Below are 23,814 nucleotides of genomic sequence, written 5' to 3'. Positions count from 1 at the left end.
GCAGGGGGTTGCCTTAACTAGGAAATGCACGTAAAGCGCTTCCAGGAGAGTGAACTACGACACCTGCGCTGAGTATCGCTGACCGTGTGGCAGGTCAGTGGTCAGTAACACCCTTTGGCCCTGACTGGTCACGTGCCCTATCGTGCTCGGGCCGACTTTATAAGACATGGCAGACACCAACAGACTCAAAGTCACCACAAGACAGCAACAAAGTCACTGCGGGGGCCAGACACCCTGACGTCAGAGTCTGGTCTGCCACCTACTTGCACAGTGGCCCTGAGCCTCTCAGCTTCTCAGTTTCCTATAAACCGGGAGAGATGCACTGTCACAGATGTGGGACAACTGAGACAATGAAAGTGTTGTGAGAATTACATAATAAGATACCGATTCAGGTTCCTTTGGCAAACAAGGAAATGATACCGATCCAGTCAGTCAGGGAATTCTCAGGGTGGGTCTTCACTTTGGAACATATTCATTATGAGACTCTATGCAAGCCAGCTTGCTTCTCTGGAGTGTCCTCACCTTCCAGAAGGGAAAGGGACATAGAGCTATCTGAAGACCACCCCTCTTGGTCACAGAATAATATCCATTCTGCATCATTCTGTTAGGAACGAGGGAGGTATTTCTCAGTTTTCTGTAAAACACGGTTATTTAAAAATTGAACAGTAAGGACTTAATGAACTCATGTAAACTTTAGGAACAACATTTCAGAAAATGTAAACGTGATCTTTATAAACGCTAACAGTCCAAAAGTTTCTTTATAGCAAAGAATATGCGAACAGGAGAGCAAGGAGCTCCTTGCAACTTCTGGCTCCAATTTTTTTTTTTTATGAGAAATAGGAATTTGATCTGCAGAGGCCGGCTTGGTCCTAAGCATGAAAGGGTGACTTTGGCAGGATGCTTGCTCTCAGTGGAGAGGACATGATGCAAATTAAGATATAACTTGAACGTATGCATTTAAAAATGTAAGCTTCTAACTTTCCAGAGAGAAGAACGTCACATTTTACCAGTCTACGAAGGGTTTGGACTCTTTTTCCCCACACTGTATGTGCACACACACGTATATAAAAAGACCCAGATTCTGGTCATTTAGAAGCAGCGGACCTGTCTAGTGTTGGGCTAGCAGGGCTGTATGCCCCTAGCATGCCGGACAGCCACTGGCAAATCAGCTATTACGGTTTAGTGCAGGGATCAGCAAACTCTTTCTGTGAAGGGTCAGAGAGGAAATATCTCAGGCTTTCCAGACCACATGTGCCTGTTGCAACTGCTCGGTTCTGCTGTTATAGTGGAGAAGAAGCCTTAGGCAGCATGTGAAAGGATGAGAAGGCAGGTTAGACTTGGCATGCAGGCCATAGTTTGCCAACCTTGGAATGGATTGCAGGGCTGTTAGGATTGACTCCTGTTTTACTGAGGACTGTAGCTTGGTGCGAAGGACTGAGAGGATCGCAAGGTCTGGGAAGGGTAAAGGAAGGCTCGCATAGGCGAACAGCATTCCTAAGGAAGCGAGGTGTGCCTGACAGAAACAGACGTTGGCTAAGGCCTGCGCTGAATCCCAGCAGTGAGGCACAGCTGGGTTCCTGAGATGGCTCCGGGAGTCCTACTAGAGAAACCAGACTTACATGGCATCCAGGGCATGCTAGGGTCTTGCTCAGTAGGCACATGATGTTCAGGACTGGTGGAACTAGCAAGCCTAGCTAAAGGCCGGGGGCTACTCACAGGGCAAATGACACCTGGGGGCTGGGAGTGTTCTCGTTACCTGGGGTGAGTTACGGTCATTTTTGTAGACATTAACTACGTTTTTCTAACTGATTAGAAAAAATTTTTTTGAACTAAAATCTTAAGGACATGTATGTGATTGGCAATTGATATTGCCTGCCAATTATGAAATACACATAATTTTAGACAAAAATCAAGAGTGATAAACCACAGTTTATCGGAAAGACTACTAAGGGTAGTGAGTAGGAGATCGGTAAAACAGGTATGCAGAGGTCATATTACACAGGGACTTCACTTGCTTCACTGTGCTGAAACAATGGGATTTGCATTTTAAAAAGAATACTAAAGGTTTCCTAGAGATACTAGATTAGAGGGGGCAAGAGATTAGGCAAGGGAGATCAATTAAGAAAATACTTCAGTAAACCAAGTGAAAGTGATGGTGAGTTGACCAGGGTGGTAGAAGATGAGATGGTGAGAAGTAAATAGATTTAGGATATATTTTAGAGGTCAACAAGACTTCCTGACATTTTGGATGTAGAGGGTGAGTAAAAGAGAAGAACCAAGGATGACTCCTAGTTTTTGGCTTGAGCAACTGAGTGGATGGTGGGACCATGTACCAAGAAGGGAAGATTTGGGATGGTACAGATTTGTAGGAAGAAAAAGTCAAGAGTTCTGTTTCGGACATGTTTCCTTTGAGATGTCCATTTGACCTTTAAGTAGAGATACCAAGTGGAAACTTGTGTGTGAATCAGGTCAGGGATGGAGATATAAATTCGGGAGTCATCAGAATACATATAATATTTAAAGTCTTGATGCCAGATGATGCTTAGCCAAGGGTTAGCCATTCAAGTTTAAAGAACCCTTTTTGATATATAGATAGTTATGATAAAAAAAAGAAAGAAAAATAACTTATCCTTTAGAGATACATACTGAAACATTTACAAATGAAATGATGTCTGGGATTTGCTTCAAAATAATGGGGGGAAGGGATAGGTGTGCAGAAGAAACAAGATAGGTGACAATTGTTAGTTGTTGACGTGTGGGTCTGGGTCTAAATGGGGCTTCGTTTTACCGATCTATCTACTGTTGTATATGTTTAAACTTTTTCTATCATAAAAGGTTTAAGATAAAATGAAAATAAATAAAAGGACCCATTTTAAGATGGTTTACATTAAGAGGAAGTCCTGCAGTACTGATTCCACGGTCAGCATTACATACAAAGCACTCAGAAAGAAAGCCAGCCAGAATAATTGGCGGTTCATGAGCAAGAGAGTAAGACTAAGTCTCAGGTAGACAGAGGGCACATATACAGGCCTTCTTCAGTGTGGGGATATGACCGGATTTACATTTAGGAAAGCGCTCTCGGCTGTTCTAAGAATAGACTGAAGGGGCAGAACATTAAGCAACCTTAAATCCTGGCGCCCTAAGCGTAATTTGTAAAGGTTAACACGTATTGCTAGGCGCTTTACAGGTATACCATACCACCAACAATCTCGTCAGAAAAAGGGTTAAATATTAGGACGTTGTCAAGGTCATGGTGGTAAATGGAAGTTTTCAAAAATTCTTATTTTTGCTTGAAAGTTTTAATTTTATCATAGTCCTCTTAATATCTCCATAGCTAGGTATTAGTATTGATATAGGGAAGGGACATGAGGACTCTTTTTACAAAAGAAGGAACTTGGAGCTTGGATTCCAAGCCTGCTGCCTATGGCTCCAAGACAAGAGCTCAGGCAGATGCTGATCAATGACCCAGCAAATCACTGAAAGACCATTAGGACCAGCCACGGTGAAGGCCACAGAAGGAAAACACAGGTTGTGCTTTATAAGAGTTCAAGACAAACCTGCCCCTATCCTTCTTGCATCTTACTGAAGTTAAAAAATAAACTTACGATTGTTCTTCTAGCCTTCCTTCCTTCATACCAGCGAATTTTCTATGGAAGCAGAAAACACACATAAACCCTAGGCCGGGATGGAGGGGGTCTCTCTCCATTAGAGAGTAGAGACCACCACTCTGTTTGTGGGGTGGCCTTTGTTTTCTTACTTACTCTCTGCTAAATAAACTTACTTTTACTTTAATCTCCGTATCCACTCATGTTTGAACTCTTTCCTACGTGAAGCCAAGAACCCTTGTTTCCTATAACATTATCCCTCTTATACCGGTGCGGAAACCCCGGCTAAGAAAGGGTAAGCCAGAAGTCATACCACCCCGGTGCTCCAGTCAGAATTCACATCTCTGTCTCATTCCAGTGTTTGCATTTTGCACGTTGTGCAATACTATTCTCCATGCTGGGATGCCAAAGAGCTGCAGAGACGGCAGGTAGGCTACTGCTTCTAAAAAGCAATAGTGGAGTCACAGACCAGACTAACCACACTGAATAAACTTCTCTTGATCCAGACTAGTCAGATAGAAATGATGTCCATGAATCAAAATTTAACTGGTACCCTTAGCACCAGTATTTCCACCTTCCAGTCCATTTTCAATACTACTGCCAGAAGAGATTTTATTAAAAAACAAAAACAAAAACAACTCACACTGCTTTCCCTCTTAAAAACTGTTTCTGCTACAAAATCTATGAGATAAAGGCCAAACATTTCAATGCATCATGCAAGGCTATTCACAGTCTGTCTCAGTAGTTCTGAATCTTTTTCTTCTCAGGATTCCTTAACACTGTTAAAAATTATTGAGAACTGCAAGGGCTCTTGTTCATATGAATTTTATCTACTGACACTTATTATATTCACAATTAAAATTGAGAAAATTAAAAAACGTTACTAATTCATTAAAAAAATAAATGCTTTAAATATTAACCTAAATATTTTTTTCAAATCTCTTTACTATCTGCCTTAATCCTCATGTGTGCTTCTGTATTCAATCTGCTGTGACATGTTTGGGCTAAAGTATATGAAAAAAAATCTGGTCTCATCCAGATATGCAGGCGGGAAAGGCAGGACTATATTAATGGCCTTTTAGGTAACTGTGGATTTTCCTCTTTGGTACTACTCGTATACCAGAACTTAGTTAAGTGGTAGTTCCTTAAAGGTTACTTGCAATGTGGAATCTGAAACCACATCAATGAACTGTTGTACTCAGTTACATTAATATCCATTAGTCTAAAGCAGTTTTACTTGTGGGTCAATTGGAAGTTACTGGTTCACTGAGTTATGCAGTTCTTCCAAATGGTGACACATTTCATTATATAATAACAGAAAATCGTTCTGCCATACCACCAACTATCTTGTCAGAAAAAGGGTTAAATATTAGGACGTTGTCAAGGTCATGGTGGTAAATGAAGTTTTCAAAAATTCTTATTTTTGCTTGAAAGTTTTAATTTTATCATTGGCAACAAACACTGTCAGTTGTTTTCCTTGAAGTAATTGGACCCTTACGTTCATTCTTAAGAAAATATCTACCAAACACCCAAGTGTGAATAACCACAGCTGCTCTGCCACTTGTTCTTTCAAGGTGGCCCTTGCAAAAGGGGGCTTTGTAACTTAAATTTTGAAACGAACCATTTTACAAGCGTTTTTCCTTAAGACAACTACTACACTTTGGTACACATAGAAATACTCTATGTGTACTTTCTGTTTCATTACACAGAATTTTTAAACAGACATATATTCAAAGGTTGAGATTTAGTAACATTTACAACTTCATCAAGGACATTCTTAAGTGAAACCAATGTTTTTGTTTTTTTTAAAAAAATCTATTAGTACAAAATGGTGCCATGACTTTGATTTGTGCTAAGGTGTAAGTAGTTTTATCCACTATTGGTTCTGCACCATCAGTGCAAATGCCAACACAGTGAAAGGGACAAATCATGTCTTGGCATTGTGAGAATGATGACTTTCGCAGGATCACGATTTGACCTCACATGGCCCACATGTGAAGAACCTCTGGTCTCCACGATCCTCTTCCAGTCTCCTATCCCGCTTGTTTGCCACAATCACCTCTGTGACTTTGCATATTTTATTCTTTGCCTACAATCTCTTTTACAACCAGCTGGCAAAATCCTATTTGTCTTTTAAGATCTGGTTTGCATTTCATTTCTGAGAAGTCTCCTTTAAGCTGATTTGATCACCCTGGTTTTTGTGCTTCTGTCCACTCCGCACATAGTTTTAGCATTTGCCACATTGACGGCAGAGGGGCCACTAACATTTCAAAGCACCCAATGTGTAGATCCTGTGCTAGGTCTTTTATGTGTTTTCACATTATCTCCTCTGATTAATTCCATGTGACAGGTATCATTATAGCCGCTGTCCATGGAAGGACCAAACAGACAGCCAAAGCAGGGGTCAAAGCCAATTATTTCATCAGTGTGATAATCTTTCCACCGTTTGTCCCAAATGTACACATATGACACCATTAAAATATTCAATTTATGCTGCCTGAACAGTCAAATAAATCTTAGTGACAATCTAACCCCATAATGAAAGGCTCTACAAAATCCCTCATCTTTCAGAACCTAAGGTCTGGCCTGCAGTGGAGTCTTTTTCATTCCTCATATATACTTGGATTTAGACTCTTCACTTACTTTAGCAAAACTTGCATTTTCATTTCTTCCAGCAGTGTATTTCCAGGTGCAGGATGGTGACTTAATGGTCACACTACCGTCAATCCAGAAACACAAATGTTAACATTTGACAGGAAAGTTTTTCCTCTCAGCGTTGCTTCAAGTAAATACCAATGGTATCTCCAAGTAAATGAGGTAATTACTATAAAATCAAATGGTCTATATTTTTAAATATGTTTTAAACTTTTTGAAAGTTAAAAAAACACTATTTAACTCCTCTTTTTCTACTTAGTCTGGGGTATTATGAGATGTGAAAATTCCAGTGGGCCTCTAAGGAAGACTTACTGCCTCATGATCACTCAGCCTACAGCACGTCTTTACAATGGTGGTGAGGTCAGTGGTCCAACAAGTGTGGCCCAGGAGCAGCAGCTTCAGTGTCACCTGGGATTGCTGGGAATGCAGATTCTCGGGGCCCGAGCCCTACTGCACCAGACACTCTGGGGGTGGGCCAGCGATTGTGTGTCAGCAGCCCTCCAGTTGTTGCGGTGAGGCACGGTTAAATTTGAGAACTGTGGGGCAAAGCAACAGCATCCTTTGGACTCATTAATGTTACCTATAAAGAATGGATAGATTTTGGAAGATAAGATTGGCCCACATACAACCACATTTGTGAAAATACAAGCTTGAAGACAGCAAAGGATCTGCCATGCCGAGGGCCTGGGCTGCCCTCACGCCCACAGATGGTGGCATGCGAGCACAGCAGAGGATCTCATTCCACAGAAGAGAGGCCAAATCATTTCTCGGTTCTGCCTTCCAGGGTGCAGGTAAATGTACCACAGACATGCTTACCCAGGAGCAAAACCATTTATCAATCTGCAAGAACTACCTGCCATGCCCTCATAGGTAACCCCAACCTGTGCTGTTTAAACTGCTTCTCTTCTCAGTAAAACCCCGACCTACACACGTGCGTTTTGTTACCACTGGAGGACAGCATTCTGTCATCCACTTTCAACTCCCAATGACAAGATTGTTCTTTCCAGGAATACAGTTATAACCACTACTCTACCTGCTTTGTTGTTACATGGATTTAAGGAAAACAGGAACTTGCTAGCATTTTGACAACTACTTGGAGGTATGTAAAATGCTTATTTCAGTAAATATACACAAAATCTCCTAGCATTCTGCTAGAAAAAGTAAAGGCATTAAGTGGTCACTTCATTTTTATTATTAAATTTTTATTATTCATTTTTATTATTAAATCTGGTGAGAGAATCTGCCCTCTCACCAGTCTGCTGTCTCACCAGAGAGGAGACAAGGCTGGTGGAGAGGTTTGCAAGTCAGAGGGAGGAAGACTGAGAACCGGGTGAACGCTCTACTCAGGCACATCTTTGTTTAAGAATGAAAAGGACGGGGGCGTAAGGAAATCCTCCCATTTGTTACACACCTGGGTTGGCAGTTGCTTGTTTGTATTAGTCGTTCATTAATTTGCTCACAATACAAATCAGAAAGAAAAAAGTTAAACTTCCTAAACATAAATGTTTATGCGAATGACAACACTGTGAAAATACAAACATTTTGCTCGCCCTTGTGTTCATGAACAATGCAACATTATGGGAAGAATACAAGCCTTAGAGTGAGACAAATCAGGGTTTGAAGTCTGATCCTACTAGCTGCGCAAATCCGGCCAATTCTTAACTTCTGAGATTTTAAGTTTCCTCACCTGGTGGAAAACTAAACCAATTAGTAGGGCTCTCATAAGGATTCAAGATAAATATCTGGGATGTGACTTACACAGAGTACATGATCATTAAATAGTAATTAAAGTATTAATGAAAACGAATGCTTAGAGACCTGATGTGGGTATTCAATCTGCCTGGCTGAATTCAGGATTATTCCCCTGGGTCTCAGATCAGTAACCAACTTCTCCAATTTCACGCACATGTAAGTAACTATGAAATGCTTGCCACCCCCAGCCCGACCCCTTTCCACACACTGGAAGAACAGAAAGAGACAGCAATGAAAAACCAAATATTCCCTTAAAATAAAGTACTGTATATCCAGGTACGCCTTTGGTGAAAGCCAACCAGCTTGCACCAAGTATTTCATGTACACTGAGGGAAGGACAGGCTCGCCACTGACTCATTTCATCCTGTTCGCTCCGCACAGGACCACAGCAGCTCAAAGCCACATACTTCCTTCCCGCTGCTCAGTGGGACGGATCTGCTTTCCTAGACGGCACTCACCAGGGTGAAGCAAGCTACTTAGCTGAAGGTCTAGGCCACAAACCCTGGTCAGGGCAGTAAGACCACTTTAGTAATATTGTAACCTTGGAATGTAGTTATAAAGATGGATGATGCCACCAAGTGCTACTTACAAACAAAAATGGCTCTTGTGTAATCTTGAAGGTATAAAAAAACAGCACCTGAAAATGTGTTAAAAATCTTCCCACTTCTGCCAGCCTACTTCACATACCTGAGCATGTCTTTAGGGATCTGGGAGGGAGAAGAATGGGTCCTTGTGTTCTTCTCAGAGCTCTGCGGTGCCCCGTTCTCTGTGGCAGCCTTCCCCACGCCGGCCGGCCGGTCGGCCCTGGCCGAGCTCTCCGCCGCCAGCTGGCCCTGGGCAGGGTCACACCTGTACGTGAAGATAATGGCAGGCTTCTCACTCGGTTCCCCTTTAGCCTCCGCGAACCAGTGATGGCGCTGGACCGGGGGAGGAGGCAGCATGTGGATGACTGTGCCATCGAGGCCCACCAGTTTTCCTCTGTCTCGGTCTTTCTCTTTGTCTTCCTCCTCATCCGTTTTCCGACGGCGGAAGAAGCTTTTAAATGATATCCAGCGTTTAGGTTTTGCATCCGCTGCCCGCCTGCTGCCTTCCGAGTGCAAAACTGACTCAGCTTCTGTGGACCTGGGAGGGCTGGTGGGCTTGGTCCAGTTGGTGAAATGCTTCTGCAAAAGGTTACTTGCATGGTAAGGGGAGGAAGTAGAGCGTGGTGGGGGGAAGGGAGGTGGGGGCTCAGTGTGGGGGTCGGTCACTAGTTTGGAAGGAGGGCTGGTGACTGGCTTTGCCAGCGGATCTTTCTGCACTTTGGTGGTGAGGTTTTCTGCGCTCTGCGGGGCTTCTGCCTCACCACTGGGCTGCGATGTAAAGAGAGATTTGGGCCGGACTGGTGTAGTCCTGGCAGCACCAGCATCTGGAGGAACCGCGTAAAGCTCTTCCACACTGCACGCCTTCGGGCCAGACGCGGGCACTTCTGGCGGAGACTGTGGGGGCGGGATGGAGGCCACGATCTGGGAAAGCACGGTGCTCGCCTTCTCCCGGCTGCCGCTGCCCGGCGTCGGAGGCTCCTGGGCGCCTTCTGTTTTGGCAGCAGGCTCTTGAGTGGTTCTGTGGACCTTGTTTGGGGAGCTGCGGCCGGAACTATAGCTTCTCTGTGGTGAAGTCTGACCTCTGTTAAGACAGCTGTTAAACTCCTGGACCTTCTGGGCCACTGAGCCCCTCTTCCGATCGGTGCTGTTTGCAGACCCTTTAGCTTGGGGACATTCGGTGGCCTTGCTGGCGGTGTCATCAGACACTTTGCTTGCAGTTTCTATTTCTTCATAAGTATGGCTTATTATACTCGTGGTTTTTTCCTTCACTGAAAGATCTCCACTTGTGCCGAGAAAACTTTTATAAATGGCGAGATTGTCATATGCATTTGGATTGATTACAATGGGAACTTTGATAGCATTTTTGGAACTCCGAGCATACGTTGGCTCGTCATGAATGATGATTGGAAAAGGCGGCATACCAGCATTGTTGTAACTATTAAATTTTATTTCAGACAAATTAGGTGACTTCACAGGGATGGTTTTGGAGGAAATGTTTGTAGCTATGGGTGATGTGGGTGCTGATTTGTGACAGCTTTTCCTTGGGGGGACATTTGGCCCAGTTCCACCACTAATTAACTCCACCTTGGGTATCTTTTGGCGTGGACTGGTACTGGAAGTCCATACCTCCTGGTACCGGATTGCACTGGACTTTTGGAAATGGGCACTTATTTGTCCTGCTGTCGATGGAGGTGACAGCACTGGAGGGTCTGGAGTAGAAGATGAGGTTTTGGTCGTGGGGCTGTGCACAGGGCCCTCCAGGTGCTCACTCGCCATGGCTGCCGACACGTCCACCACAGTGTACGGCTTGCACAGCGGCTGCTCGAGATTCACAACGCGGTAGGGCTTCGCTTGTTCTTCTGCAGGAACGAGGTTTATGGTTACTGCGTGCCCGGTGATATCTGTAGAGGCTTTACTCTCTTGCTTCTCAGTTTGTACAGCAATCTTGCCATCCTTCTCTTCCAGCCGGAGAGCAAGGACTGCTTTGTGTGTCTCCGGAACTTTTGCGGATCTTCTGGATGCCTGTGAGGATGACTCCTTCTGATCGTCACCACACAGGCTTTCCTTCACGTCCTTGGAATCTCCGGGGTTCCCAGGCACTAGTCCTCTATTACAGACCCTCTGGGATAAACTACTGGCTGTCTCAGAACGTGATTCTTCTGTTAAGGAAGAGTCTGGTGAGGTGGAGCCCACTGACACCACGCTCTGAGCACTTCCTGGCCCACAGGACACCAGAGGAGTCTGGTCATAACCGTCCAGGATTTCATCGTAACTGTCATCATAATCCACAGCACAGATTCTCTGCAGAGACTTATTTCGCAGAGGGACAGTGTTCCATTTTTTGTCCACACAGAATCGAACAGGGGACAAGGTGTTCGCCCTGAAGTTAGCGAAGCGCGGCTGCCCTCTCATGCGAATCTCCATGGCCAGCAGCTCCTCGTCACTCTCATCCCAGCTCTCACGCTCCTCTTCCATGTCACCAAGAAGCGCGTCGTCCTCGCTCTCCTCGCCACTGGAAAACTCCGGGTAGCAGAAGCGGCCCCCTTCGTTACTGATCACCTTTGTGCTCCCACTCAGAATGACGTGCCTGCCCTGAGTATCCTTCATCCCACCCATCATGCAACTCGGTGGAAGCTTTCTTTCCAGGGATCGTTTATAGCAATCATTTATTCTTCCTAAGAACGTTTCTCGGGAGTTGGTTTCATTTCCTCTGCTCTGAGGGGTGGTACCCAAGCCTGCTATCTCCTTCAACACTTCAGTGAGTCCACTGTTGTTACCTGATCCCTTCTTTGCAGTATCACTACTGCCGTAAGGGTTAGGAACATGGCTAAGTCCTTCAATACCAGCTGCATTATAATTATTAGTAGTAAGTGGTTTCTGCGTCACGGCTGTCCTGCTTTGGCTCCTCCCTGTAATGACAGGTTTGTCCTCACAGTGTTCTTGGATACTAAGCTCACCACACACACTTTGCCCGTCTGCCACCATCATAGTGGGCTTCACAGCTATAGTGGGTTTTTTAGCCACAGGAGGCCGGGAATTCCCGGTGTTTCTGACGCGACGGTTGTTGCTGTGATTGGCATTAGTTTTCACATTGCCGGGGGAGGTGGGGGCCTTCTCGGGCTCTGGGGGCAGCTGGTGTAAGCGTTTGGGTTTAAAGCAGTTCTTGCATTCACCAGGTTTCCAAACGTGTTCAGTAAAGGTGTTACAAGCAGACATTTTTAAAAATAGAACTTCACAGACAATGCTTTCCTTTCAGTGCATGGCACAACTTTCATCGGTTAGTTTTCACCTCCCCTATGTATCATAGCAGCTCTTGTTAAGTATGATCCATCTGTGGGGGGAAAAAGAAAATATGAATGGAAAAGGCACGATGAAGCCTTTCATGACGAATGGCTTGGAAAAAACTGGCTCCATCCCTTAAATTAAAAGAGTGAGAGAAAAACTAAGTTGGGTACTTTTTGAACCCCCCTAGCCAATCAGCATTTTGGAAAGTTTGTTTTTTAATAATAATTGTATGCACTCTTGTTGAACCCTATCTAATATTTTATTTGATGTCTCTGTGGCAATACTACGGCCTTCCCCCCCGGAAATGGTTTGAAAGTGCTCTTCTGTGGTCCACCAGCCCGTCTGACTTCTTATCCATTGTGTGTTCTTCTTCCTCTACCCGCCCTTCACATTTTGGATGTCTCATTGACTCTTCAAACTCAGTGCATTCAGAACTAACCGTCTGGCTACCCCTTTTCTCAACTTTAAGAGACTAGTCTACTCTAACCATCCCTCCTCTACCCCCAGGCCACCTTCTTCTTCTGTCTTTTATCCTAGTTCAGTTAACTGTCACTACCATCCACCTAGGTAGCTAAGCTTCAACCTTCAGACCATACTTGAGACCTCTCATTTCTAACTCCACATCCTACTAACTCCCTAAATTAGTCTTGCCAATTTTGTCTATAGTATATTTCACTAGAACTCATTCTTGCCATTACCAGACACTGAGAGTAATTCAAATACTCGTCATCTTTTTGCCTAGATTCCTGCATAGGCTGTTACCTGATGGTCATGTCTGTAGTCTCACTCCGTTCCGATCCAGCCTCCACCCTTGTTATTCTAAGTGTAGTCGTCAGTCAACTCCTATCAGCCTCACCTGAGAGCTTGTTAGAAAAGCAGTAGCTTAGGTCCTACTCCAGACCTACTGGGTCAGAGTCTGCATTTTAATGAATTCTCAAGTGATTCCACTGTTCCATACTACTATCAGATTTAACTTTCTAAAATACTAATATGATCATCTTCTTACCTACCTTAACTATTCTGTGGATCAAGCTTACCTGGCACACTGGCTACCAAATGTCAGTGTGCAGACTAGAGGTTGTGAGCTAAATAACAACCACCTGGGAAATCACCCTAGACGTACCTAGTCAGTCTCTGATGGATGAGTCTGGGAATCTGACTTATTAAAACAAGTTCTCCAGGTAATTCTCTTGCATTGAGGTATCGGAACCTCTGAGTTATGGGATGGACGACAAGCCCGTTAGGTTTTCATGAAGGGAGGTCCTTGCCTCCCTTATAGCCTTATGTCTTGAAAATCAGATAGTCTTATACTCAAAATCGCACTGGCTACTCATTTCTCCATGGTACTATCTCCATGAACATATCTCCATGAACAAGCACTTTCATTTTTAATTGTCTGTTTCCTCACTTAAAGAAGTTTTTTGAGCTTCTTTAGGCTGGGACTTAAAGATGATATCTTACCCTTCTCTATATGTCTAGCATAAGAAGCTGAATAAACAACGGTTGGTTAAATGTGCTGGTTTTAAGGCTTATTTTTAAAATGCATCTTGTGGCTCTCTCTTTTGTCTTAGGGACATAGCTGCAGACCTTCCCACAGAATGTCACTACAGTCTTGCATTTATACTTTGGGTATTTTAATAAAGTTGTCAGTAGGTGTGTACATGTAAGAACTATTTCAATCGCTGGAAAGTTTAACTTCATTCATGTACAATGACAGTGACAGGATCCATGTTGTGGTCCGAAAACCAGCCTTTTTGCTAAGTTTCAGCATGTTTGCAAGGAGGAAAAAAATACTTTCTTCAGAGGATATATACACAGCTAAGTCCCTTGTAAACACTACGCATAAAGCACTCTGCCTCAGTGGGAGAAGTACTAACTTAAAGATCAAAGAAGTCCACACAGAGCCCAACAACACAGCTGAAGTCCAAGTTCATCGAACCGCTGGAGATCATTGAACCGCTCTTCTAAATAAGGTTAAAAATGTATTTCTCAAGTGTTAGTTTGAAAACATTTATTTAGTTTCTCAAATATTCTAAAAGCTATATCCCTCAGTTGATAAAACCATTTCCTGCTAGTCTGAGACTAGAACATTTTGTTTAAGGGGAGAAATGGCATAAAATTAGGCTGAAAAGGAAAGCAGGGGCCAGATCTTGCAGGAACTTTTAGGGTTTTAAAGATTAAGGTTGATCCTGACAGCAGTGTGAAGCCACTGCAGGGTTTTGAACAGGGGAAACATGATCCATTTTGCATTTTAAAAAAGGTGGTTCTAACCAAAAACATGAAATAGTTAGGCATAAATTTAACAGAATATGTGCAAGTTCTAAAATCTATATGCAGAAAACGACAAAACACTCATAAAAGATATCAAAGACGCCCTCAGCTAATCTCATAATTAATGGTGAAAAACTGAAGCCCTTTGCTCTATGTTCAGGAACACGACAGGGCTGTCCCCTATCACCTCTGCTTTTCAACATAGAGTTGGAAGTCCTTGCCAGAGCAATCAGGCAAGAGAAAGAAATAAAAGGCATCCACATTGGAAATGAAGAAGTTAAATTATCACTCTTTGCAGATGACATGATGCTATATATAGAAAACCCTAAAGACTGCACGAAAAAGCTATTAGAAACAATCAATGAATACAGTAAAGTTGCTGGCTACAAAATCAACGTACAAAAGTCCATTGCATTCCTATATACTAACAATGAAATCTCAGAAAAAGAAATACCAAAATCAATTCCTTTTGCAATTGCAGCAAAAAGAATAAAATACCTAGGAATAAACTTAACCAAGGATGTGAAGGACCTATATGCTGAAAACTATAAGACATTTTTGAAAGAAATTGAAGACACAAAGAAATGGAAAAACATTCTGTGCTCATGGTTTGGAAGAATCAACATAGTTAAAATGGCCATATTACCCAAAGCAATATAGAGATTTAATGCAATCCCCATCAAAATCCCAATGGCATTTTTTAAAGAAATAGAACGAAAAATCATCAGATTTGTTTGGAACCACAAAAGACCTCGAATAGCCAAAGCAATTTTAAGAAAAAAGAACAATACTGGAGGTATCACACTCCTGACTTCAGCTTGTACTACAGGGCTACAATAATCAAAACAGCATGGTATTGGCAGAAAAACAGACACGTAGACCAATGGAATAGAATTGAGAACCCAGAAATAAAACCACATAAATATGGACAGATAATTTTTGACAAGGAAGCTAAAAACATACAATGGAGGAAAGACAGCCTCTTCAATAAATGGTGCTGGGAGAATTGGAAAGCCACGTGCAAAAGAATGAAACTGGACTGCTATCTGTCACCATGTACCAAAATTAACTCAAAATGGATCAAAGACCTAAACATAAGACCTGACACAATAAACTGCATAGAAGAAAACATAGGTACTAAACTTATGGACCTTGGGTTCAAAGAGCATTTTAAGAATTTGAGTCCAAAGGCAATGGAAGTAAAAGCTAAAATAAACGAATGGGAGTTTATGAAACTTAAAAGCTACTGCACAGCAAAAGAAACTATCGACAAAATAAAGAGGCAACCAACTGAATGGGAGAAGATTTTTGCAAACAGTGCCTCCGATAAGGGGCTAATATCCAAAATATACAAGTAACTCATGAAACTCAACAACAAAAAAACAAACAACACAATTGAAAAATGGGCAGGGGACCTGAAGAGACATTTCTCCAAAGAGGACATACAAATGGCAAATAGACATATGAAAAAATGCTCAACATCACTAATCATCAGAGAAATGCAAATAAAAACCACAATGAGATATCACCTCACCCTAGCCAGAATGGCTATCATCAACAAGAGAAATAGTAACAAGTGTTGGAGAGGCTGTGGAGAAAAAGGAACCCTCATACACTGTTGGTGGGAATGCAGACTGGTGCAGCGGCTATGGAAGGCAGTGTGGAGCTTCCTCAAAAAATTACGAATAGAATTACCATATGACCCAGCAATCCCTCTCCTGAGTATCTACCCAAAAAATCTGAAAACATCTACACATAAAGACACGTGTGCTCCAATGTTCATTGCAGCTTTGTTTACGGTGGCCAAGACGTGGAAACAACCAAAATGTCCTTCGATAGATGAATGGATAAAGAAGTTGTGGTATATATACACAATGGAATACTATTCGGCGGTAAGAAAACATGATATAGGAACATTTGTGACAACATGGATGGATCTTGAGAGTATAATGCTAAGCAAAACAAGTCAGACAGAAAAAGCAGAGAACCGTATGATTTCACTGATATGTGGTATAAAAACCAAAAACAACAAAAGAACAAGACAAACAAATGAGAAACAAGAACTCATAGACACAGACAATAGTTTAGTGGGTACCAGAGGGTAACGGGGGTGGGGGGTGGGAGCTGAGGGTAAGGGGGATCAAATATATGGTGATGGAAGGAGAACTGACTCCGAGTGGTGAACACACAATGGGATTTATAGATGATGTGATACAGAATTGTACACCTGAAATCTATGTGATTTTACTAACAATTGTCACCCCAATAAATTTAAAAAAAAAAAGATATCAAAGACATAAATAAATGAAGAGATACTCTGAGTTCTCTCAACACTGTTACTGGTAACATGTCAATTCTACCCAAAGTGTTCTGTAGATTTAATATAGTCCCAACCAAAATCTGAGGAGAATTTTTTGTAGAAATCAGCAAGGTGATTCTAAAATTTATACGGAAAGGCAAAGGAACTAGAATAGCCAAAACAATTTTGAAAAATCACAAAGTTGGAGGACCCACATGCCCTGATTTACTACTTAGTACAAGCTCCCATAGTCCCGATAGCCTGGGAATGGGCAGGGGTAGGAGCAGGTGGGGAATAGGGAAAGCAAGCGGCAGCTCAAGGGCCACATCTAGCCTGCTGCCCGTTTTGTATGTCCCTAAGCTAAGGATGCTTTTAACATTTTTATATGGTTGAAAAAAAAATCAAAAGAATAATATTTTGTGACAAGCGAAAATTATATGAAATTCAAATTTCAATGCCCATAAGTAAAGCTCTATTGGAACACAGCCAGGCTCATTTATTCACACATTGCCCATGGTGGCTTCTGTGCTCCACTGGAGAGTTGAGCAGTTATGACAGACTGTATGTGGCACTCTGATTACTTGTAATGCTTTCCATCACTCGGCGAATTGCAGTGTTTCCATTGCTACATGCATCACCTGGGTGAAAAGGTACTTTTCAAAGATAAAAATATGTAAAATTTCTTTATAGATATGCCTTCATAGATGAACATTTGGAATCAATTTTGATGAGAAGAAACACTCACTTTGAACCCTAATTAAGCAAAATGTTATCTCTTTCCCAAAAAGAACTCCATTCTTCTTAAAAATTCTACTCAATTATTGTATTTTAAATGTTGTCCAAATATTCACGGAAACATGTTTTCTGTCCTGTTATAAAGAACCTACACGATGCTGTGGACTTTCTCTTTTGGCTGACAAAATCTAAAGTGTTTACTATCTGGTCCTTTACAGAAAAAGTTTGTCACCCTGACATGGATCAGAACAAGCACAGAATGGAGTCCAGAAACAGACTCAGGCAAATACAGGCAGCTGATCTTTGACAAAAGTGAAAGGGACATTCCTGTCAGCGACGTGCTACAACTCGCTATCCATAGGCAGCAGAATGAACCCTGACCTCTACCTCACACCCATGCACAGAAAACTAACTCAAAACAGACCACAGATCTCAGTATGAAATGTAATGCTATAAAACTTTTAGAAGAAAACAGAGAAGAACATCTTTGCAAGCTTGGGTCAGGCAGAGTTCTTAGATACATACAACACCAAAAGCATGATCCATAAAAGAAAAAAAAAAGAGATTCTTTGAACTTCATCAAAATGAAAAACGTTTGCTCTGACAAAGATGCCGATAAAAAAATGAGAAGACAAGCCACAGATAAGGAAAAATTTTTTTGCAAACTACATATCTGACAAAGGACTTTGTATCCAGAATATGTAAAGAACAATTCAACAAAAAGAAAATAAATCTGATATAAAAATATGCAAAAGACTAGAGCATATACTTCACCAAAGGTATATGGATTGCAAGTAAAGATGTAAAAAATGCTAAACATCACTGGTCATACGGGAATGTAAATTGGAACTACAATGAGCTACCATTATATAGCTATGAGAATGATGAAAATAAAATTAAAGCAGAAACAAAAACTGGTGCTAAGGAGGATGTGGACCAACTGAAATTCTCCTACGTGCTGGTGGGAATGCAAATGGTTCAGAGACTCTGAAACAGTTTGACAGTTTCTTGTGAAGTTAAACATAAACTTTCCATGGAACCCAGCATTCTTACTTGTAGCTATTTACCCAGGACAAATGAAAACTTATGTTTACACTAAAGCCTGTACGTGAAGGTTTATGGGCAAAAACCAGAAACAATCCACATGCTGCGTGCTGGTGATTATATGACTGCATGCATTTGTCAAAATTCACAGAACTGGGGCTGGCCCGGTGGCTCAGGCGGTTGGAGCTCCGTGCTCCTATCTCCAAAGACTGCTGGTTCGATTCCCACATGGGCCAGTGGGCTCTCAACCACAAGGTTCCTGGTTCAACTCCTCGAGTCACGCAAGGGATGGTGGGCTGCGCCCCCTGCAACTTGCAATGGCAACTGGACCTGGACTGAGCTGCGCCCTCCACTACTAAGACTGAAAGGACAACAGCTTGACTTGGAAAAAAGTCCTGGAAGTACACACTGTTCCCAATAAAGTCCTGTTCCCCTTCCCCAATAAAATCTTTAAAAAAAGAGAAAAAAAAAAGAACAGAAAGACTGCTTGATTGTTTAAAAAAAAATTCACAGAACTGTACTCTTAAAAAAGGTGATTTTTATCGTATACAAATCAAACCTCAATAAATCTGGCTTACACAATAAAAGATAGCTCTGGCTGCTGTATGGAAAATGAAATGGGAAGAACAGGCAACATAAGACATGACAAGGGTCTGGGTTAGGATGTGGCATCTTGGAAGGAAGAGGAAGACTGGACTTTGGAGACAGTAAGAGATGTTGAGGTTTTAAGTTTATGTGCTCGAATGAGACAGACAACACTGGGGCGGTGCAACTTTTGGGGGGAAGATTATGAGTCCATATTTTGTCAGCCTGCAAGTCAACAGGGCAAGCAATTGAATGGAGAAGTCTAGAGCCAGAAAGGAATTCCGCTGTTCTTACCTGCGTAAGAATTATTAGCATATGAATATCTAGGCCAAAAAGAAACTGGAGAGTAAGCTGAGGAGGTGTCCTTGGTGGGGGAGTCAGGGAGAAGAGAACAAGCTCCAAAGACTCAAGAATAACAGCCAGTGATGACATAGAAGCCAGATGAGATCTCATTAAGGGGAGAAGACAGTTATTTCCATGCTGCTTCGAGGTGTGGGGGACGACGACTTCCACGTGGCAAAGCACTTGGGGGTGGGAGCCCCCTGGTGACCCCAGTGTGGACTCTTCTGGTGCATGAGGGGGTGGGCAGCAGCCTGTGGTGAGTCAAAGAGTGAGGACGTAAGAGACAGTAATTGTAGATAACTTTCAGGAGAAGTTCAGGTGAAAAGCACAAGAAAGAAAGAGCTGGGAGTGTTGGCGAAAGATGCTTAGAAAGGATTTCCTTATTTTAAGATGGGAGAAACTAGGTCCTGTTGAATGCTAATATGGGAGAAAGACCCAGAAGAGTGGGGGCGGCTGAAAAGAGGGGTAGATAACCACCAAACTTGGAATGTTAACACCGAGCAGGCCCCTAGGTCATTCCTTCTGTTTTAAGGCTGAGGGAAACCTGACGCCCAGAAAGAAAGGCCACAGTAAATGAAAAAGCCCCAGAACTGAGACTCAAGGGTATAGCTATCTACAATATGTCTTGTTTTTAATTTTTTTCTTTTGTTATATAAGATATTTTTGTTATATATGCTCACTATGAAAAATAAGAAAAGCATAAAGAAAATAGAAATCACGTGTAATCCTATTATTCAGAAGTAATTTCTATTAACATTTGGGGCAGTTCCTGTCAGTCACCAAGAATTTTTTTAAGAAGACATTCCCTGTGTACTCAGCAGTACTACCTGGTTCCGAACACAAAAGAATAAAGCGCCTGGCACTGGCAGCTCGTTAACCAAGCAAACTCCCCTGTTGGTGAGAGGGATTACATTTTCTCTTTATAAGTCACACAGTGTATTTTCCAAGACTGGTAAATGGATAGCAAAAGTAATTCCCCACTTTGAGTGCAAGGAAGTTAATTGCTCAAGAGATGGCTGCAGAGTCGCTTAGCACGTACAATGGTGTCCGTAGCACCAAAACGTGCGGCTCACCCGAGGTGGGTCAACGCTGTGCGCTGCAGAAACCACCTCTAACGCCGAGACCTTGGATCTGACTTTCTCTTACAAGTTCTGTGTGCATCTGTATTCATCCTGCTATAAAACCAAGTGACGAACCAGCCAACACCGTTAGCCAGCACCAGATGGAGCTGCTGTCTAAGCCAGTAAGCTGGAACTCGGCGGCTGCATTCCTCAACACTGACTGTGTGTGGGGACAAAGGCGTGCAGTCAAAAAGGCAGGGTCAAGACAATTTTCACTGTAACAGCTTTTACAGAGGGAAGCTGTACCAGATGCAGCTCTGCCTAACGAGCAATCCTTAGGCTGCACGCCTCAGAAAACCTCCCCTGGCTTCTGTGTCATTGCACCTCACTAGTCTGCCTGCGCAACACTGACCCCCAAACGGGAAGCTCGGATGCCCACAGTTATGCTTGAGAAAGAAAAGATGTCTCCCAAGGCACTTAAGCAGAAGAAACATAACAGTATACCCCGGGTGCGTTCTATTTACTTGCCAAAACAGGTCTGATAAGGACTCATCTAAGTTGAATAATAAAGGACTGTCAATTGGGAAAACAAAACCAGGTCTGATTCGGAGCACCCAAATGCAATATTTGATAAGAAAAGCTCATTTGCCTCCACATTCCTTATAATCGCAAGCAAACCCTCAGATGAAATGGTCAGTGGAAGAGTTTAATGGCTGAAGCTGCCCCTGGAAGCTAGGCAGGACTCCATGACCTGAAACCTGACTTCAAATTTGACCGTTGTCAAGACCAAAGCCCTTCGGGCTGTCGGTGAAGCTCCTCGAGAGAAGCCTATCTCACCTCGAGTCAGGACAGCTTTTTAAGAACCTATTCCTGTTTGACTCTCGACTGCTGCACAGTGACAATAATTAGTTTGCTTCTAGTCCAACAGTTTAAAGCAGATTTGATACAAAACAATTAAATGCACACTGGAATTCAATCTTGGAATAAACAGCCTGGCAAGACAGCAGGAGCCCCTTAAGCTGAACGCAGTTCCAAGTCAATGGCAGGCGTGAGCAGGTGTGTGTAAGAAACCACACCCAGCATGTCCTAGAGGCAGCCAAGGAGGATGGGGAAGGGATTTCTAGGCTCCTTCCCCAACCCTGTGACCCCTGGCTTTCTGTCACAAAATCTGTCACACTGCCAGAGGCAGTCAGGAACGCTCACCACTGTCCCTGGGCTTCTAAGAACACTGCCACTGAGGGGCTGTTGCCTGTACGTCAGCAGCACAGTCCACGTCCAGGAGTCTAGGGTGACATTTACAAGCCACAGTTCTCACTCGGCTTTTGTAATGGAACATGTGGGTCACTTATAGGAAAAGGAAAGGAAAATGTGACAAGTACTCTCCTGTCACTGTTCCCAACCTTTCCTTCTTCCACAGTGAAAAATGCTGACCCGATACCTCAATCGGCTGCCAGGAAGTTCAGTCTCTGAGTAAGAGGTGGGAGAGGAAGTAGCTTCAGGAAGAGGTTTGCAGGAGGTAAAGCAGCTCTAAAGGGGTGCATAAATGGAGATTCCATGTGTAAACGGAACCTTAACACCAGCTCTCTCACACACACAAAATCACAGTTCTTTGCTATCACAAGAACAGGCAAAAGCTTAACAAATAAGATTCTCCTGTGTAGAGAAGAAACCAAAGCAAAACTTGCTTAATTTTGAAAAGTTACAGGAAGCTCTGTGAAAAGGGGGACGCCCACCCACTTCCGATTGCTCTCACCACAGGTATTTCTAACCACTCACTGCTCCTGTCACCTGGACTTCACCTCAGGACATGTGAGCCAACACACGCTGTGAAGCAGCACCGCTTTGATCCTAACCCATGTTTTCAGTTCAAACTTCATGATGGACCAGTTAAATGATAATTATTATTATAAACTCGGTAATAACGAGTTACGAGATGATAAGTTCCAAATGCTCACTGAACCCTCCTGAGACCCCTCCTTGAGAAGGTGCACATCACAGAGAAGGTTAAAATGCCATCTAATCACAGCCAAGGACTTCACAGTCCTTCAGTTTTATTCTGCTCAGAGACTGTCCCCTCTGCCTGGAAAGTATTTCCTCTAACCTGTTCCATTTGGCAAAACCCTGTTTACCCTTTGAGAACCAGTTCAAACGGTATCTCAGTGATGAAACTCCCTAAATACCTTTATTATCAGACCATGTTGTGTGGTAATTATCTAAGTCCCTAGAAGGAAGGGCTGTCTTTTTCATCTCGACATCCCTTGGATTGCTTGGGATATATGAGATACTAAATAAATGCCTGCTGAATAATAATTCTAGCTAGCATTTACTACTAAGTCCCAGGCACTATTTGAAGCACTTTACCCATGAAAACTCTCAGTTCTCACAAAAACCCTGTGATGTACATACTACCATTAGCCCCTCTTTACTGGTGAAGAAGCTTGACACTTGTCCAGTGTCGCACAGCTGGTAAAGGTCAGAGCCAGGCTGGAAGAGAGAGTGCTTGTCTGCACGACTGGGACTCAGCTACACACGGCATCTGGAGACTGCTCCCGGAGTCAGCAGTCACACCTGAAAGGTAACCCAGTCAGGAAGAGCAGCACCGCCCACCAGAGTGGGATTCTACCCAACAAAGAAGCGTCAGGGATGAGCACACCCATGCGTCTCCAGCTGGCTTCTGAGTGGGGCAGAGTCTGTGTGCGTACTGCAGACAAGCCAGGAGCAAACCAACAGGCAGATGCCTGGCTGCCCACAGCTGTGCTTTCTGTGATCCAGAGCACTGAACAAGCAAGCGACGATACCGAGGTACATTCAGCATGACCTTTCATGCAGCCCAGCCCGAATCAGGAGCCCCCTTATTTGGAGGGATCTCTGAAGTGGCCGGTTGAGAGAATGGGGAGACACTGGTAGGAGTGGCCTTGCTGTGTTCTTCCTGTCACTGCCCTCGACCACTGAGCTGTCCAGCCAGAGAAGAACGCCAGGCTGTAGGCTAATTAAGATGTGAAAAGATACCTGCTCTCTGGTTTAAAAGAAGGGAATAAGGGGAAAGGAGGGCACTGCGAGATTCAAAGGTAAGCAAAAGGAGACAAAGAAGGGTAAAAAGAAGTTAGAAAGGAAAGAGAAATTAGAAAACAGCTGATTATTCTGAGAGAAGTCACACTTAGTGTTTATAGCAACATAATCAGAGGAAGCAATAATGTCGTTTGTCACCACCCTTCCCATTGCTGGAGGCCTTGCTGTCTTCCTCAACTTGTACATTTGGGAGGAGGTGTTATTTTTCCAATCACACTAAATTTTGCCTTCCCTCACTACAGAAAAGAGTAGATAATACAATCTGGCAAATATTTATATGTAGACTTTCAAAGGAAAAAAGTACGTCTAAATTAATGAAAGTCTGAATTATATAATACTTTAAAAAAGAAAAATTTATTGCTTTGCTTTCAAAGAGACACTATAAATTAGTATAACAATCTTTCCTGGTAGAGGTACTTGGAATACCTGTTCTAAAAAATAGATAAGAATTATTTTTATCATAGTTATAAATAAATAATGGCTTAAAAACACATTAAAAGAGTATCTTTTTAAACTGGGATCCAGGA

The 23,814-nt window shown here is 42.8% G+C and overlaps 1 protein-coding gene across 7 annotated transcripts in view; it reads right to left on the bottom strand.

Annotated features, from left to right (window-relative positions):
- Positions 1-23,814, bottom strand: part of PEAK1 (pseudopodium enriched atypical kinase 1) — a 346,940-nt gene that overhangs the window by 62,971 nt on the left and 260,155 nt on the right. For all 7 annotated transcript variants that reach the window (XM_033107849.1, XM_033107853.1, XM_033107851.1 and 4 more), the window contains one exon: positions 8,700-11,927. In XM_033107849.1, the coding sequence (XP_032963740.1) occupies positions 8,700-11,812 (3,113 nt within the window). In that variant the 5' untranslated portion in view covers positions 11,813-11,927. The remainder of the gene's footprint in view (positions 1-8,699; positions 11,928-23,814) is intronic.

Source organism: Rhinolophus ferrumequinum, chromosome 6 (genome assembly GCF_004115265.2).
Source record: "Rhinolophus ferrumequinum isolate MPI-CBG mRhiFer1 chromosome 6, mRhiFer1_v1.p, whole genome shotgun sequence".
Taxonomy (NCBI): Eukaryota; Metazoa; Chordata; class Mammalia; order Chiroptera; family Rhinolophidae; genus Rhinolophus; species Rhinolophus ferrumequinum.
The sequence above is the reverse complement of the archived record's forward strand: the minus strand, read 5'-3'. Positions and strand labels throughout refer to the sequence as shown.